The 20252-nt window shown below is 39.7% G+C and overlaps 1 protein-coding gene across 8 annotated transcripts in view; it reads right to left on the reverse strand.

Annotated features, from left to right (window-relative positions):
* RYR3 (ryanodine receptor 3) overlaps positions 1 to 20252 on the reverse strand; it is a 547151-nt gene that overhangs the window by 214875 nt on the left and 312024 nt on the right. For all 8 annotated transcript variants that reach the window (XM_043471377.1, XM_043471383.1, XM_043471384.1 and 5 more), the window contains exons 19-20: positions 17659 to 17851; positions 5126 to 5342 (exon numbers count right to left, since the gene is read on the reverse strand). In XM_043471377.1, the coding sequence (XP_043327312.1) occupies positions 5126 to 5342; positions 17659 to 17851 (410 nt within the window). The remainder of the gene's footprint in view (positions 1 to 5125; positions 5343 to 17658; positions 17852 to 20252) is intronic.

Here is a 20252-nt window from a genome sequence, read left to right on the forward strand (position 1 = left end):
ATCATTAAATCTAGGCAGATCAGACACCCCAGTTGAATTCATTACATGTCACTAAAGGATGTTAACCCTGAATATTCATTGCAAGGACTGATGCTGACGCTGAAGTTCCAATACTTTAGCCACTTGATGCGAAGAGCCAACTCATTGGAAAAGACCTGGGAAAGATTGAGGGCAAGAGAAGAAGGGGGTGACAGAGCAAGAGATGGTTGGATGGCAGTTCCGACTCAGTGGACATGAGTTCGAGCAGGGACTGGGAGATGGTGAAGGTCAGGGAAGCCTGGCGTGCTGCAGCTCATGGGGTCACAGAGTTGGACACAACTTAGCAACTAAACAATAACATGTCACTCAAGAGGGGCTATTTCTAGAGACTCCTTCCTCTCTTGGCTTCCTCTGGACCATCTCTCCCTTTCCATCTCTCCCTATGCTCTCTTCTTGAGAGATCTCAGCCATCCACAGGTGGTCACGCCTGAACTCTTGTAGTTCAGATCCACTATTCCAACTGCCTGCAGGATTTTCCCACCAAAGTGAATTCAGTATATTACTCAAAGCAGAATTCATTATTTTTCCTTAAATTTTTTTTCTCATTTTAGACTTCTTTTTTTTGTTGAATGAATGTGTCCACAATTGCCTTAAACCTGAAAGCCATCTTGGTGTCTTTTGTCTTGGCATTATACTCCCACTTTCCCACCCGCCCCCCCCCCACCCCCACCACCAACCACAACTAATCAGTCACAAAATCCAACATGCTTATTTCCTACATCTTTCTGAAGGTTCCCCTCCTTCACATCACTCAACCTTGTTATTTTCTACCTGGACCATTACAAGACCGTTCACAATTGCTCTCCCCAACTCCCACCAATCTATTTTTCACACTGTGACCAGAGTGATGAGCTGACAATAATACAACTACATCAAAACACTCTCCTTTTGAGCATCTGCAAGTACCCCTTGACTTTCCAAAGACACAGACTAGATGTATTAATCAAGAATATAGTGCCTTTCTTCAGTCCTCTCATCACAGTCCTCCCAAACACATCTTTCCAAATCTCCTGAAATTCTCCCCAAAGGTCACACTGTCTCACAGTTCTGTGCCCTTATATATGCATCCTTTATTCTTATTAGTACTCCCCATAATACACATAATATGTATACTATCCCTGCTCCCATGCCATATGACAAATGACAAAGACTCTCTCCTTGGCCCAATCTATAGATGGGTGCTTCTGAGCTATTTTTCCTCTAGGCTCAATCCTTGGGCCTTGTCTTCAGGATTCCAGTTTTAGCAAGAATCTTGCTAATTCAGTTTACTGAGAGCCCACACCCTTGATATCTGATCACCCACCATGTCTGATCAAATTTATTTGCCCCCCATCCTCCCACAGGTGATATCAGATCACTCAGACCTGCCTTCAGTGAGAACTGTTAGGTCAGTTTAGTAAGAATCCATCCCGACCCCAATGTTCCACTTACTACTTTTGCATCACTGACATGCCCGCCCCACCCCACACTGTTCCTTGGCTGTAAATCTCCACCTGTCTGTGTTGTGTTCAGAACTGACCCCAGCTCTATAATGGGGTTCCCTTAACTCTACTGCAAGAGATTCTAAGTAAGATCTGTTTTTACCTCTTTAACTGCTGCCCAGCTCTAGTTTTAATACAAGTTCAGTTTCAGTTTAGTCGCTCAGTTGTGTCTGACTCTTTGCAGTCAGGCTTCCCTGTCCATCACCAACTCCCAGAGTTTACTCAAATGCAAGTCCATTGAGTTGGTGATGCCATCCAACTATCTCATCCTCTGTTGTCCCCTTCTTCTCCTGCCTTCAACCTTTCCCAGCATCAGGGTCTTTTCAAATGAGTCAGCTCTTCACATCAGGTGGCCAAAGGACTGGAGTTTCAGCCTCAGCATCAGTCCTTCCAATGAATATTCAGGACTGATCTCCTTTAGGATGGACTGGTTGGATCTCCTTGCAGTCCAAGGGACTCTCAAGAATCTTCTCAACACCACAGTTCAAAAGCGTCAATTCTTCAGTGCTCAGCTTTCTTAATAGACCAACTCTCACATCCATACATGACTACTGGAAAAACCATAGCTTTGACTAGATGGACCTTGGTTCGCAAAGTAATGTCCCTGCTTTTTAATATGCTGTCTAGGTTTGTCATAACTTTTCTTTCAAGGAGCAAGTGTCTTTTAATTTCATGGCTGCAGTCACCATCTGCAGTGATTTTGGAGCCCCCAAAATAAAGTCTGTCACTGTTTTCCCATCTACTTGCCATGAAGTGATGGGACTGGATACCATGATCTTAGTTTTTTGAATATTGAGTTTTAACCCAACTTTTCCACTCTCCTCTTTCACTTTCATCCAGAGGCTCTTTGGTTCTTCACTTTCTGCCATAAGGGTGGTGTCATCTATGTATCTGAAGTTATTGATATTTCTCCTGGCAATCTTGATTCCAGCTTGTTCTTCATCTAGTCCAGCATTTCTCATGATGTACTCTGCATATAAGTTAAATAAGCAGGGGGACAATATACAGTCTTGACGTATTCCTTTCCCTATTTGGAACCAGTCTGTTGTTCCATGTCCATTCCTAACTGTTGCTTCCTGACCTGCGTACAGATTTCTCAAGAGACAGGTCAGGTGGTCTGGTATTCCCATCTCTTTAAGAATTTTCCACAGTTTGTTGTGATCCACACAGTCAAAGACTTTGGCATAGTCAATAAAGCAGTAGAAGATGTTTTTCTGGAACACTCTTGCTTTTTCGATGATCCAGCGTTTGTTGGCAATTTGATCTCTGGTTCCTCTGCCTTTTCTAAAACCAGCTTGAACATCTGTAAGTTCATGGTTCACGTATTGTTGAAGCCTGACTTGGAGAATTTCGAGCATTACTTTACTAGCCTGTGAGATGAGTGCAATTGTGCAGTAGTTTGAACATTCTTTGGCATTGCCTTTCTTTGGGATTGGAATGAAAACTGACCTTTTCCAGTCCTGTGGCCACTGCTGAGTTTTCCACATTTGTTGGCATATTGACTGCAGCACTTTCACAGAATCATCTTTTAAGATTTGAAATAGCTCAACTGGAATTTCATCACCTCCACTAGCTTTGTTTGTAGTGATGCTTCCAAAGGCCCACTTGACTTCACATTCCAGGATGTCTGGCTCTAGGTGAGTGATCATACCATTGTGATCATCTGGGTCATGAAGATGTTTTTGTATAGTTCTTCTGTGTATTCTTGCCACCTCTTCTTAATGTCTTCTGTTTCTAGTAGGTCCATACCATGTCTGTCCTTCATTGTGCCCATCTTTGCATGCAATATTCCCTTGGCATCTCTAATTTTCTTGAAGAGATCTCTAATCTTTCCCTTTCTATTATTTTCCTCTATTTCTTTGCATTGATCACTGAGGAAGGCTTTCTTATCTTTCTTTGCTATTCTTTGGAACTCTGCATTCAAATGAGTATATCTTTCCTTTTCTCCTTTGCCTTTTGCTTCTCTTCTTTTCACAGCTATTTGTAAGGTTAATAGATTTTTGCCAAGAGAATGCACTGGTTATAGCAAACACCCTCTTCCAACAACACAAGAGAAGACTCTACACATGCACATCACCAGATGGTCAATACCGAAATCAGAGTGATTATACTCTTTGCAGCCAAAAATGGAGAAACTCTATACAGTCATCAAAAACAAGACCAGAAGCTGACTGTGGTTCAGATCATGACTGCCTTATTGGCAAATTCAGACTTAAATTGAAAAAAGTAGGGAAAACAACTAGACCATTCAGGTATGACCTAAATAAAATCCATTACGATTATACACTGGAAGTGAGAAACAGATTCAAGAGATTAGATCTGATAGACAGAGTGCCTGAAGAACTTTGGATGGAGGTTCGTGACACTGTATAGGAGGCAGTGATCAAGACCATCCCCAAGAAAAAGAAATGCAAAAAGGCAAAATGGTTGTCTGAGGAGGCCTTACAAATAGTTGTGAAAAGAAGAGAAGCTAAAGGTTTTAATACAAACTCCCCCAATATTTATCCTCCTGTTGTTAGCTCAGTGTCTCAGCGTCTTCCCCAGATACCTTCAGGGAAAGTTTCTCTGTGTTTTCCCAGCACTTTGCTCCTGTCTCCACCGAGGTCACAAACTGGGGACTCAGGTTCTCTTTTCTCCCCCTTATTTTCTCTAATTGACTACTATTACAGTAGCAACAATAAACGATTATTACCATTTTAATTTATTAGATGATAGTTCATAAGAAGTATAAGAGCTCATATAAAAATTCAGATTTCTAGTATCTCCTGACCAACTGGAAGACTCTAACATTGGCCTGACACTTTTACTTGGCGATTATAACCTAGGGCTAAGAAATCGCCACCTGCTTTAGAAGGGCCTGCACCTTTGACCTGCTTCCCTTCTGTGTCATCTCCCTGGCTCTAGTATAATGATTATTAGTGTTTCCATTATTTACAAAAATCCCAATTATGTTTGAGGAGGGGTGCTCGTGGAGAATTTTTTTTTTTAGAAAAAGTATACCAAGTCAATGACATACAAGGAGACTACAGAGAAAAGTAGCAATAAAATATTTAAGCTATGTATAAAAGGCACTATTTGACTTTCGACTAGTCTTTTAAAAAACCGACTTCTTATTGAAAAGTCAAAGTTAAGTGGCATGATGTTTTGATAAAGAGCAAAACTGGGAAAACTATAAGCAAACAAATGACTACTGTATTTAGGTTTTACTGGTTAAATAAGATAATCTGTTTAAATTAAGTGCTCCTTAGTCAATCACAGCCTGAAAGTCAGACTTAAAAAAAAATTACACACGTGTTTTTTTTTTTTGCTTATCTCTTCAACTTGGTTGTGAATTCCCAGAGAGTCTTGAGACATTTCCGCCTGTGTCTCACAGAGTCTGGTACAAAGCCTGGTGTGTAGCAAGTGCTCAACTTGCTCATGGATTGCAAAATCCTCAGACTTCAATTGTTGCATATGGTGAAAATGTAAAGAATAATGGTTGTTCATATATCATGACAATGCTACAAAATGTATAGTAAGAATAGCTCAGTGGTGAAGAAGCAAAGAGGATTTAACCCTATTACATTATCTCCATGGGATGCCTCCTGTTGGAAGCCTGAACCTACCTGACTGGTATCTATGGGGCATGGGATGAAAGAGGCTTGGGAGAGGAACTGGGTGGTACCCAACAGATCTCGAACTCCTTCAGCATCACGTTTATACTCTTTGACAGGCTCCAATCTCATCTTTTCTTTTGGAAGTAAGGCTTCATAGCAAGGGGCATAGCCAGAGGGAGGCAGGAACTTAAATTCTCCATGACGTCCACCCAGCAGGAAACGTACTCTGTGTTATTTGGAGAGACCAGGAAGGGAGAGGTTAAAAAAATAATATGCCAGCCCAAATAAATGAAAGTTAAAGATCAGCTCCCCCCATCCAAATTATATTTTTAGGAAGTGAATGATGTCAGATTCATCACAGTAAACACCCTAAAGTACACATCATAGTAAACACCCTAAACTGGAGATAAAGCCAAGTATCAGTTCATACTGCAGACAATTCTCAATTGACTATGTCAGCTAAGTTCTTAAAAATTAAGATACATTAAAACTACTAGATTTTTTTTCTTTTTCTTAATTGGAGCATAATTGTTTTACAATGCTGCGTTAGTTTCTGCTGCACAATGAAGTGAATCAGCTATATGTATACATATATCCCCTTTCTCTTGGGCCTCCCTCCCACCCACTCCTATCCCACCCCTCTAGGTCAGCACAGAGCACCGAAAACAACCCAATCAAAAAATGGGCAGAAGATCTCAATGGACAGTTCTTTAAAGAAGACATGTAGATAGCCAAGAGGCACAAGAAAAGATGCTCAAGATCACCAGTTATTGGAGAAATACAAATCAAAACTACAATGAGGTATCACCTCACACTCATCCAAACAGCCATCATCAAAAAAGTCTACAAACAATAAATGCTAGAGAGGGTGTGGAGAAAAGGGAACCCTCCCACACTGTTGGTGGGAATGTAAATTGATACAGTCACTATGGAGAACAGTATGGAGGCACTTAAAAAAGTAAAAATAGAAGTATCATATGACCCAGAAATCCCACTCCTGGGCATATATACCTTGAGAAAACCATAATTCAAAAAGACATACACTTAATGGTCATTGCAGCACTATTTACAATAGCCAAGACACAGAAGCAACCTAAATGCCTATTGACAGATAAATGGATAAAGATGATGTGGTACTTATATAAAATGCAATATTACTCAGCCAATAAAAAGGAATGAAACTGGGTCATTTGTAGAGATGTGGACGGACCTAGAATCTGTCATACAGAGTGAAGTAAGTCAGAAAGAAAAAAAAAAATCATATATTAAAATCACTAGATTTAAAAAATCAAGTTCATCCTTACCCGAGTTGGAGAATCATTACTATAGATATCATTAATATAGATACTATTACTATAGTTTGAAAAGGGTAACAGTGATATTGACAGATTCTGAAAAGATCACATTGAAACAACAGCATGAGAACTTCAAGTCCTTTTACTTGAGAGAGATTATTCACACAACAATGAAAGAAAACATGATATAAATATTTGGAGAAAATAGGAAATTCCTAGTTTAAGGTGCAAAAAGGTCCAGTAACATGAGAATATTAAACAGAAATGGTATACATGGCAGGAGATGTTAATAGAAAATACACTGAGGAGGCTGCAGTTCCCCACAGTAGCCATATGAGGGAGGCTGTGAGAAAGTATCGGCAGGTGGTCACAGCCATGCAGGGGCCAAAGGGGCCCCCAGTGTTTGCTCACTAGGGTTTCAGAGCCTTCTAGGGGGCGCCACTGCCTTGCTGGCATCCAGGCCTAATGCCCTGGCCCACTCGGACCTCCCAAGGAAGAAGGAAGACTCCTTGTGGGCCCACAGTCAGGGAGGGCACGGATTACCAACAAACTGAAATCTTTAAAATATTTTAATTCTGCATTCTGGCTATCAGCCCCATATATATTGTTAGGTTAGGGTAGAGCACAAAGTTCCTCTGCAAGAAGAGAGTGAAAGTGAAGTATTTCAACATGACACTTTATAGGCTTTTAGGTTTGAGACTAGAAATAACAGCTTTTGCAAATCATCTGTAACCACGTTAAATTGATGAGAAAATATGATGGTAACATTAAGTAATTAAGACATGGTAAGATACACAGCCCTACAGGATCACCGATAATCTTACACAGGAAAAATCCATCCACATACATAGCAGCTACACATATTCACTCCCTCCCACTTCCCCTCAGCATAACTAACTATGATACTTACTGAGCCCACATGAACTGCACTGTTCTCCACACTGTGGATCCAGCAATAAATCGAGAATACCCTGTCCCTCATGTCACAGAGCAGGCATCCAATGAGGCAAACAGTCATAAGAACTGATTGGGAGACATTTGATGAGGGAATAAGGAGGGAGCCTGAAACAACTCGGGGAAGGAGGGGGGTGCTAGACTGGGGTCTAGAAAGGCTTCTCTGAGGGGGAGATATTTCTGTTGACCCCAAAGGAAAAGGAGAAGCCAATGAGTTCAGAATCTGGAGGAAGAGCATTGTGGGTGAAAGGAACAACATGCGCAAAGGCCCTGAGGTAGAGAAGACGTGGGTGGAGGGCGGTGTGAGAACATGGGGAGCCCAAGGGGTGACAGACGAGGTGGCAGGGGGCAGGGCTAAATCAGGCAGGGTCTGCTTCTTTCAGGTGAGGAGCTTCTGAGGGATTTGAGGAGAAGAAATACAGGATTCTTCTCACTGTTCCATGTAGACAGGTCTGGGGACCAATCAGGAGGCACCTAACATCAATCTAGTCCCAGTGAGAGATAAGGCTGGGTTGGAACAAGATGATGAAGACCAAGCTGGAAAGCAGTGGTTAGATTCCAATTTTGTTTTGGAATTTGGCTTGTTAGGAATTGGTGATGAAGTGGGCCCGTGTGTGTGGAGGTACATGTGGGGAGGTTATGACCTAGCAAAGATTCTCACAGCAATACTCTCCACTAGGTCTCACTTCCTTTAACTGGAATATTCTGGTGGGGGAAGCCTTGCAGCAGAGTCTCAGTGTTGGCTGAGTAACTGTGATCAGGCACAGCTAATGATAAAATTGGAAAATAAAAGTCTCTCCAAGTAAAAGGCATTAAGTTTTTTTCCCCTTCCCAACATAAATGAATTCTTTATCCAAACAGCATTTTATGCTGTTTTAAAATTAATTACAGAAATCATATGAAGCCTCCCACTTTCCCATTTTAAAGTACTAAACAACAATAATATAGAATTAGAACCACAATTATTCCCTGTGAGTGTTCCTGCATTAAACATTATACAACAGGACATGATCTATGTGTATTAAGAATATGAACAAAGATATTAGAACAAAATTGAGTCATTAGCCTGCAATGTTACTAATTTAGTAAACCTTCAGGAAATAATAATTAGGCCTTAATATTTGCTATGAACTTTCCAAAATTCAGTTGCAACAGAACAGACTGGGTTACTGACATGTTGGAACATGCTGGAACTATGGGACTAAACTAAATCATTTTGGGATAAAACTATATCATTCTGGGACAAAAATAAATCGTTTTGAGAAAAGAATAAGTGTGGGAAGTTTTCTGCTTTCCCCTTCTCACTGAGCATTCTTTCAGTGAATAGCTGAATGCCCAAGAGGAGCTTGTACAACTGGTGTATTTCTTGTTACTCACTAGTGTATGGATTCTAAGACCAAATAATGATCTCTTACCAGGACATCTAGATGGACTTAATTATTCATAAACCCTACTGCCAGTTACGTATAGTTTTAACATTTCTCTTATGCTTTAAAATCTGCTATTGTCCTCTGAATAGAGAACAAATCAAGAAAGGTAGAAATCTAGGCAGCACTTAGGGAGAACAATGCTGCTTTTATATTCAGTTATTAAAAGGAGAATGATAATTTGGTTATAAATTTTAATCTTATCACCTCGAATGGCCACAAAGACAGTAAAATAAAAAATTAACATGTTTACTGCTTACTGAAGCATTCATCTTACAGTGCCATTATGCTGTGCTTCAGGGGTAAAAAGAAAGGTTCTGGGTGGCTTCCCAAGCCCAGCCAGACGGGAGCCCTGCTCCCCAGCAGGCGGGGCTGGACAGGAGCTGGTGTGGGCACACCACCATCTGTGGCTCCTCCGCTTGCTGCCCAGAGTTTGCGGGAAGGGCTCCAACAACCACCATGAAGGCCGGGGGTGCTCATAAACCCTCTCCCGGAGACCCACAGCAACCAGGTCAAAAGGAATAATTAGGGATAAAATACAGGTGTAAAGGGAACCACCAAAAGCAAGAAAGAAAATACCTGAAGCCCACTTTAATGATGTGAGGATATTAAAATGGCATCCCCCTTTGCCTCTGGTTTAGCAGAGGTCCCAGATGCAAATAATTCAGAGGATGCCAATGTTTTCTCATCCTGAAATGAGGTGCTGGACAACTATGAGGATCCATGAAAAAACTGTGAAATCAGTGCAGCTTTAGCCCACCCACTACCTCCACATTGATAAGAAAGGTAAAGAATTCGTTTGGACAAAGTTGTCAGGGGGAAGGGGATGGGAGTCCTTTCCCATTGGAAGTCAAATGAGGGCTTTAAGGAACTACTCAGAAGCTTCTGAGTGTCCCTGGAATGTAGCAAGGGACATGTTTGCCTAGTGATGGCGCAGAGCAGAGGGACAGATGAGCCAGCTGCTAGCCATTAGAAAGGAATCCTGCCTGGAAAGGCAAATGACTAAGCAGAGATCAGAAACCCAGGGCTTGGGGGAGGCAGGAGGCCCACATAGCTGGAGGGGGCGGGGAAACGGAGGAGGCTTGGGGTCAGCCAGAAGGGAGCGGCCAGCACAGGTGGGGAAGCCAAGTCAAGAGATTTGCAGTTGGATGCTCCCAGCCTGGGGCTCTCCGAGAAACCTACCCAAGAGCCTCAGAAGAGAAAGATGCAGCAATTATGTAGCAGCTACAGAAGGCTTGATGTCACAAGGCAGCTGCACCAGCTCCATGGAACGTGCTCACCCTTTAATCATCTTGGGTCTGGGCTGGACCCTAGGCCCTGGAGGGGCCTGAGACAGGAGCCTGTGGCTGAGGAGGAGCCTGACTTCAAACTGCACGGGGAGCAGGGAAGGGCTCAAACGATAACTGGATGCAAATCTGGAGTTTTTATATTTTCAAAAGATGGAATTTTTAAGTATTGGCAAGATGGTTCCTGGTCTTAAAAGGAGTAATAAGGGCCACAGAACCTGCCCAAGAACTTATCCAGGAGTCCAGAGAGAGGATTTAAAGGTGTGGAGAGAGAGACAACAGTTACACCTATCTAGCCTACTTTTTCCAATAAATCTGTTATCTGGCACTTACTGTTAATCTTTTAAATCCTTTGGTCTCATTCATCAATGAGAAATTTTCAATTAAAATATAAACCTCTCTTCTCTTGGGGTATACTTCCCTGTTCCTTGGGTTCCACTGAACCTCTCAGTATCACAGAAAATATTAAATTGAAAATAAAAAGATAATTTAAGAGCTCATTAAAGTTAGTTCTTCATCCTCTGATTTTTCTCTACATTAATAGATTTTAAAAATCAATTTCATTAATCAATTTAATCTCTTCCACTAAAGCACTTGTATCATCTTCTAGGGTTCTTCCTATAACTCAGACTCACCATCAGCTCTCCAAGGTTTTTTGTCTTCCTAAAGTGATTACAATAAGGGACTGTTTCCTTAGATTTCTCTACTTTAAAGATGAGCAATAGATTCAGTAATAGTCACCTGGGAGTAGTGAAGTTTGAGGATGCATAGAGTAATTTTTTATTTACTAGGCTAATTTTATAAACAGAGAAAACTGCATTGAAAAACTCCCCACTAGCATTTGCAATTTCATCTTTTAAGATTTGTACATTTTTACTTACCAATTTGCAGAAGAGATGAGAAAACCTATCATAAATCCTCAAGTTTGAAAGACTGACCCATGAATAAAAAATAGAGTAAAAATCAAGACAAACCTTTGCCATACTCAAAAAAGATGACTAAGTTTCCTTATTCATACTGTACTAGCAAACTGTGAAATCATTTTAGTCTTACTAGATGTCTCATTATTCTTATTGAATCCCTCCCAGGAGTTGGGACAGTGTTCCAAAGAAGAAAAGGATACAGGCTGTGGTTAGCAGCAGAAAGAAATGGCAAGCTTTTGCTGACCTGAATTCAGCTCATAAGTCATGATTCATAATTGCATCTTTAGTCCACATTGCTAAGACAGGAGAACAATTTGAGTTATGTACATTCCCACATTCATATTTCTTTCTGGCCAGTGTTTGATGAAAGCCCAGGGCAATTCAGCCAGTGCTCATCATGTTCTCCGCAGAAGTATATTTATCTCAGCAATAATTTCCACAGCATTGACCACAGCAAGCTGGAAATAGCTAAGCTATTGGTTACCTGAATTTTAGCCAAGCCTGGTGCAGAAAACAAACAGCAACCGCAAATACCAACCATCTTTGGAGAGCGTTGTTTTTATATATTAGAAAGGCTGGTAAAAGACTTACATATGAAGATTAAGTAGATGGATGGGGAATTTGGGTTTCCCAGGTGGCGCCAGTGGTAAAGAACTCACCTGCCAATGCAAGAGACTAAGAGACTCAGGTTCGATCCCTGGATCAGGAAGATCCCCTGGAGAAGGGCATGACAACCCACTCCAGTATTCTTGCCTGGAGAATCCCATGGACAGAGGAGCCTGGTGGGCTATGGTCCATAGGGTCACGAAGTGTTGGACATGACTGAAGTGACTCAGCACACACACAAGCGGAATTTAACCATAGCTATAAAATACACTCTACTATAGCAACTTAACTCATCAATTTTCTGCAAAACTAAGCACCCAAATTTCACTATATACTGTGGCTTTAGTGCAATGTTCTCTGTGTGGCACATACCATCATGCCATTTGGCAGGGTGAGATTGCCTTTTAATAAGAGCTTTCTGATATCTAAGTAATTCAACCTTTTGGGTGGGCTCCAAGGTACACATGCTTCAAGCCAAATTCTGTCCTAGAACAAATAGGGTTGTTACATTGAGGGTCTATTACACTCATAATACCCTCCACAAACAAACTAGTGTGAGAAGGAAACTAAGGAGGCACATTTATAATGGTTAGAAAAGAGCACATATTGATTTGTGGATTTTGTTAGTAATTACTCACACTGCTTTTGACTTCACTGTGGGTAAATCTAATTGAAAAAGATTTTTGCTCTCTGATGCCTCTGGCAGGGACATCCTGATCAGGTACTGTTAACAACATAGTTTGTAATTATAAAAATAATTGTGGGATCACGAATTCAAGACTACGACCTCAGTAAAGACCAATAAAGAGGAGGAAATGGGGCTGTAAGAGAAGTTAAATATGAGTTACAATTCTGAGTTCTTGTATGATGGAAGAAAAATCTCGGTCTAGATAGGAATAATCTTGCATCTTTCTGAGAATGACATTATAAAACTATGCAAGTATTCTACTATATTGGGTGAAAACACTAATTTCTTTTCAATTTTGTTATTAAACACATTTATTTTCAATAAGGTACTTTAACTTGGAATTAATATCTTGCTTTCTTTTTCTAGCTTTTTGCACAACTGAACCAAAGTAATATAGAGGGGAAGTGCTGGGTTTAAGTACCAAATGATATTTTGCCAGTTGATGTGAAAGAGTAAGTACTGGTACTGTGATCCCACTTGCTCAAAAGTGAAAATAAACAAATTGGTTACTTCAACAGAGGACTAGCATTGACCATGAATAAAGACATCGTATGACGGACTGGATGTATTTCAGTAAAATGTATTTCCCACATATGCAACCAACTTTGATTTCACCTCTGCTCAGACCATATCATGTTTTGAGAACCAAGGATAGGAATATGTCACAGGCAATATTTTTCCTGATAGAAAGGAGACTTAAGAGACATCAAGTTCCTGAGTACCACTCTTCAGTTGATGCTCCTTCAATTTCTATAACCAAGAAGTTCTTATGTTGAAGGTGTTAACTTTTTAAGTCAATGTATCTGGACTCCCCACTCTCAAATTCTCTCAGCAGTTATGCCTTCTAAATGGGTTAGATGTCTCATCATTCTTTCTTGGAACTTTGCTCCTCTTTCTCCTGTGCACTGAGAAGGACGCATGACCCACTGACCTAGTCACAACATCTGCTCCATATGTATACCTTTCAACGCCCTATCTCTTTCCCTGCCAGCCACCATCTTTACCAAGAGAAAGTGAAAGTGAAGTCGTTCAATCTTGTCTGACTCTTTGTGACCCCATGGACTGTAGCCTACCAGGCTCCTCCATCCATGGGATTTTCCAGGCAAGAATACTGGAGTGGGTTGCCATTTCATTCTCCAGGAGATCTTCCCAACCCAGGGATAGAACCCAGGTCTCCTGCATTGTAGGCAGACGCTTTACCGTCTGAACCACCAGGAACTTTACCAAGAAAAGATTAAAAAAAAAAAAATTCCAAGCAACAAAAATGTACATACTCAAAAATTCTGTCTCATTGCTCGGAAGGGGACTGGATGGATGGATGAACAACTAAAAATCATGCAACATGTGGGATCAGATGTACTGTTGGCTAAACACAGAACATACAGAAAAATCCATCAGCCAGCAGGTTGGAAAAGACCTCTTCTCCAGAGATCTGACTACAAGCTAAGCACTTTTCTCAGATGAGATTCTTGCAAAGCAGGTGGGCTTTCTTTGAAAATTAGCAAAACCCAGTGAGTTGGACACAGTCAAAGAAAACAGGGATGGCACTGATGCGGGTGACCAAGGCCATTAAGTACTCAGGCAAACGTGGTCCTGAGAACTAACTGATCAGTGACCTTGCTTCTCCAGAGACAACAGTGAACCAACAGGCGGATGATCCAAATGCTGCTACGCTGGACGTAGATTTCTGCTCATTCTCTTTATTCCCGGGGAATGCAGTGGGAAAGATGTACAGTGGGGCTTGTACTGCTTTTCCCCAACTGCCAGAGAATCTTGCCCCAGCAATCTTTTTTGTGTTTATAGGGCCTGTCTTTCAATAATGTTTTCTACATGCTCCTTATGGATTGCAATAGAAATGATCCACTCTGTCACACTTCAAAAGGAAGAACTGGGGTGACGTTCTCATGGAAATATTCTCAGCACAGAGAAACACAGGTAAAGAACTCTTAACTCTTTAGGACACAGTTTTTAATGCGGATGTTAGTGTCTCTGGCTTGAACCTGTGATGGGCAGACTTACAACCCTAGTCGCCGACCATGTGGCTGGGGGGTAAAGAATCCGCCTGTCAAGCAGGAGATGTGGGTTTGAACCCTGGAACAGGAAGATCCCCTGGAGAATGAAATGACTACCCACTCCAGTATTCTTGCTTGGGAAATCCCATGGACAGAGTAGTCTGATGGGCTACAGTCCGTGGGGTAGCAAAAGAGTAGGACACGATTTAGCAACTAAAGCAAAGTTTTACTGCACTTGTTCTCCTTTTGTTACAAGAACCTCAAACAATGAAAATGTTTAATTTGAATATATTATATACATCTACATGGATATGTTTATAAACATGCCTGTACATGTGTATGTGTACATGTGCTGGTATGTGTATTCTGTGTTACCATGTGTGTTTGCACACATACATTACAGGCATACCTTGGAGATATTATGAGTTTGGTTCTAGACATCACAAAAGCAAGTATCACAATAAAGTGAGTCACACAAATACTTTGGCTTCCAAGTACACATAAAAGTTACATTTACACTATACTACAGTCTGTTATGCACAATAGCATTCTATCTTGAAAAACAATGTGCATACATTAATTAAAAAATAATGCTGTTGGAAAAATAGACTTGCTTGATGCAGGGTTGCCACAAACCTACAATTTGTAAAAACTGCAATAATGTGAAGTACAATAAAACAAGGTAAAACTGTACTGTATACTATGCAGGCGTGCATGTGTGCTAAGTTACCTGGACTATTTCCAACTTTTTGCAACCCTATGGACTGCAGCCCGCCAGGATCCTCTGTCCATGGGATTCCCCAGGCAAGAATATTGCAGTGGGCTGCCACACCCTCTTTCAGGGAATCTTCCTGACCCAAGGATTGAACTTGCGTCTCTTAAATCTCCTGCGTTGGCAGGCAGGTTCTTTACCAGTAGTGCCACCTGGGAAGCCCTATATATGATATACGTCTGCATATCTGTGACAAATTCCAAAGGTTAAATATTATGTCCAAAGGATAACTCTTTACTCAAAAACAGTTTATTTAACTGAAAGAGAAAGTTATATCCATTTTTTGGGGGGAGAATACTTGTATATGCCTTGGTTTATCAATCTTCGGGAGGTTCTGAGACCTGTCACAGTGGTATCACTCTGGAAGTCTCATCACTAGGATACTAGATGTTCTCATATGGATTTTTTTGTGATGCCAGCTCTAAGTGTATGCTCTCCATAACTCTCTTTTCATGACCCTTTTTAATGGAAACCAACATGATTTTAACTGTATTTACTCTAGTTTCCCACTCAATTATGAGCTCTTTAGAAAGTAGGGATCAAGAATGGATAAGAAAATTTTGCAACAAGAGCATTATAATGAGGTCCTGCCTTAAAAATGTCAAAATGTATTCTCAGACTAAAATAATACAGCATCCAACTGGCACAAGGAAAGGGATAGAACAATGAAAATGATAGTTGGCATTGTTAAAGTATGAAGAACAACAGTAGGCATAGTACAAGCCCAGTGTAATGTAAAATTATTGAGATGTATAAATAAAAAGTAATATTATTATCTCTGGGTGGTACAATTATGGGTTCTTGGTATTCCTATTTTTTGGACTTGCATTACTTTTGTAAAAGGGAAAAAATAGGAAAAAAAAACCCTCAGTGATAAAAAGGTAAATCATAAACTGGGAAAATATATGAAAGCAATAATAGTTTAATAACCTTAATATATAAAAATTGCTCATAAAATTAATACCAGAAAGGCAGGGAAGACAAAATTTTAAAAAATACTGGGCTGAAATAGTAAGCATAAAAGATGTTTAACCACATTGGTAATCAAAGAAATAGGAAGCTAAAACTTTAAGATACAATTTCTTCAAATTGGCAAAGATTAAAAATAACCAATAACAGTAAAAGTTAATGAGAAGCCAATCAGTTGGGTTACTTTAAATGATACCACAGGCACAAATCCTTTTTCTGAAATATTTGCAGCTGTTCTTCAGACTTGGGACTTTAGATTTTAAAAAAGACAGGGACTTCCCTGGGTGTCCAGTGGCCAATACTCTATGATCCCAGTGCAGGGGGCCAGGTTACACCCTTGATCAGGGAACTAGATCTCACATGCCACAGCTAAAAGTGCTCCTGCCGAAGCTAAAGATCCCACATGCTGCAGCTAAGAAGATTCTGCATACTGCAGCGAAGATCGAAGATCCCATGTACCACAAATAAGACCTGGAGCAGCCAATTCAAATAGTAATAACAAATAAACAAAAAAGACCAAAGACAAGATGTAGTATATATTAAACAGAACCTCCAGCTAGGTGAGAGGCTGTACTCCATAATTAAACACACTGATATTTTTGCAGTTAAACGTAAATATTCACAAGAAATAGAATACACGAAAAATTGAAAACAGTCTGATTTCTGTTGATGACGGTTTTTGCCATAAAATGAGTTCAGGTCAGATATTGCAGTGAAATCAGTTAAAGAAGAAATATATGCTTTTCAGAGCTTTTTAGACTTTAGGCTTGTTGATCATGAATTCTGAATGTTCATACAATCTTTCTGAAAGTCTCTTTAGCCAAGCAACCATAAGTTTAGACTTTAAAAAGATTATACTTTTTAATCTGCTTCTGGGAGGAACTAAACAGAAATGCAGACAATGAGCTGTCCTCAAGGATGTTGATGATAATTTCATTTGTGACAATAAAAATGAAATCAGCATGAAAGTCTAACACAAAGTAATGGTTATATTATGGGATGGCCAAATAAAAGGATATTATTGGCCATAAAAATCATTTTGAGGAAGATACTTAATAACTCAGGAAAATACTCACTACTTATTGTTGAATGAAAAATAATCAAGACATAAAACTTCCTACTTAGTGTGATGTTAATTAAAAAATACATGTATCTATAATATAAAAATCTTGATGAAAATAAACCAAAATAGTACTAGAGATTATAAGTTAACACTGGGATTATGGGTGGTGTTTATTGTCTTATTTATAATGGTATCTTTTAAATTTTTATAAGATATAAATTTTTGTAAAATTTTTTAAAGTTTTATCTTTATAAAAGAGCATAAAATACTTGTTATAATTATGAAGGTCATTTTCTATGTAAGATTTACCTCATTCATCTTACTATTTATCAGAGGACATTATATACAAACTCTGGCAGGAGGTATGTGTTCAAAGAGTATATACATATGACTCTAAATTGCTCCTCCCCTTTCACCATTGCTTTCTTGGGGGAGTTTGGCTCATGGTGCTGAAACCCTGAAGGAGATTACCATGTTTGCCAGCTCATAGAAATGATGGGGAGGTGGGGGAACAACTACTCTCCATGAAATCACAGCCAAAACTTACTTGACACCTGCTGAAAAGCTCACCACAGGGAAGAAGAGCCCATCCGTGTTGAAGTTCTCAAACATCCCCTGCACAGGCTGCCCGTTGATGCGGAAAGAGATGCTGGGTGCCCCCAGGTCCAGGCAACAGCTTACCACGTCGTCTGATTTCAGGAGGTGCTGGTTGATGGAGGCCACGGCTCTGGGTATGCGACCTGGTGAGCAAAGAACAGGAGGAACGCATGTGGGACTCTGGGGAAACATTCACAGGCCACCCATGGCAGGTGGGAGGGACAGAGGTCTGGATAGACTGCATTTTAAATGCGACTTTGCCTTTCCTGTGTGAGGTAAGCAATGAGAAATGGTTTCCTAAGCTCTGCGAATGGACAGCCACGATAAGATGAGTCCCACTGCTTCAGCACTGGATGAAGGCGCTGTTCAAGTAAGTAAGAGCAAGACTGTCTAGTCACGAACAGTTTACTTCCTAGTTCTAAAGAATTTTATTACTTTACTGAGGCAGGGAAACCCATTGTCAGTTATTTGCTGTATTGCTGATTTCTTCTATTGTTGCTTATCTTTTGTAAGATGATTTATCATTTTCTGACCTAACTTGAAGTAGTAAGAAAATCACCTCTTAAGTTTTCTATGTTATACCACCTAATTCTGGAAGGTTCAGAAGTAAATTATCAGAACTACTCTGCCCATCCCCCTACCAAGTTTTCAGTTCAGTTGGGGGTAATGAAGGGGCAGAAGGTTTCGTCAAAAACCCTTGAACAGGGTTTTAAGCAAAACTCTAAGAAATGTATATCTTGTTTCTTGATCATGGAAGCAGTACACATTCATTATAAATGCTAATTGTGTATATAGAAAATTATAAATGAGGGAAAAATGTAAAATAAAAATTTTTAATTTTTTCATATATAAATATTCAAACTGGAATATTATAGGTTTTGTAACTTGTTTTTTCCACTTATCACATTGCAAATATTTGATTTTATAATGGAATATCATCAGAAAATATATTTTAATGACAATAACACACCATGAAAAGGTAATTTAAAAATCCCCTTATGAGTATGACTTGTTCATAAATCTTGTACATACATCTATGCTATGTGATATTTCTAATCTCTGTTTAGAACTCTTTTACGTTTTCAGTGGTTATTGCTATTCTAGTAATAGATTCCAAACTAAGTGGTGGATTTTAAAATAGTGAAACTACTACATTCTCCTTAATGAAAAATTAGGTACCCACTTCTGGTTATTTTGGGTAATTGACAAAACCATACTATATTCCCTCCCACCCTTCCACAAACAGTAATGAGGCAGATATTGTACATAGGGCTGGGGATCAAAGACAGAGGACTCAGTCCCAGTCCTGAAGAAATTCATGGTTCAGATAAAGAACTACAGTTCAGTGTAACTGTTTGAGTGAAGGTGTACATGATGAGATGTCTTTAGAGGCAGAAGATGCTAAGTCAGCCTGGGAGTGTGGAACAAGTTAAAAATGAAGAATGAAAGGTTCACTAGATAAATGAGAAAGAAATGAGCATTCCAGACAGAAGGAGCAGCTTGTGCAAAAGGAGTATATGAGTGTATGACATATTTGCAGAATGGCTAGAGTTTGCAGAGGCTGAGCTTGATGAGGGGCGGTCGGGGAATAAAGAACCTGGACCATAGTGTTGGAAGTTTTGGCCATAGCAATCAGAGCAGAAAAAGAAGTAAAAGGAATCCAGATAGGAAAAGAAGAAGTGAAACTCTTGCTGTTTGCAGATGACATGATCCTCTACATAGAAAACCCTAAAGACTCTACCAGAAAATTACTAGAGCTAATCAATGAATATAGTGAAGTTGCAGGATATAAAATTAACACACAGAAATCCCTTGCATTCCTATATACTAACAATGAAAAAACAGAAAGAGAAATTAAGGAAACAATACCATTCACCATTGCAACAAAAAGAATAAAATACTTAGGAGTATATCTACCTAAAGAAACAAAAGACCTATACATAGAAAACTATAAAACACTGATGAAAGAAATCAAAGAGGACACAAACAGATGGAGAAACATACCGTGTTCATGGATTGGAAGAATCAATATTGTCAAAATGGCTATTCTACCCAAAGCAATCTATAGATTCAATGCAATCCCTATCAAGCTACCAACGGTATTTTTCACAGAACTAGAACAAATAATTTCACAATTTGTATGGAAATACAAAAAACCTCGAATAGCCAAAGTAATCTTGAGAAAGAAGAATGGAACTGGAGGAATCAACCTGCCTGACTTCAGACTCTACTACAAAGCCACAGTCATCAAGACAGTATGGTACTGGCACAAAGACAGAAATATAGATCAATGGAACAGAATAGAAAGCCCAGAGATAAATCCACGAACCTATGGACACCTTATCTTTGACAAAGGAGGCAAGGATATACAATGGAAAAAAGACAACCTCTTTAACAAGTGGTGCTGGGAAAACTGGTCAACCACTTGTAAAAGAATGAAACTAGAACACTTTCTAACACCATACACAAAAATAAACTCAAAATGGATTAAAGATCTAAATGTAAGACCAGAAACTATAAAACTCCTAGAGGAGAACATAGGCA

This window comes from Cervus canadensis, chromosome 6, assembly GCF_019320065.1.
Source record: "Cervus canadensis isolate Bull #8, Minnesota chromosome 6, ASM1932006v1, whole genome shotgun sequence".
Taxonomy (NCBI): Eukaryota; Metazoa; Chordata; class Mammalia; order Artiodactyla; family Cervidae; genus Cervus; species Cervus canadensis.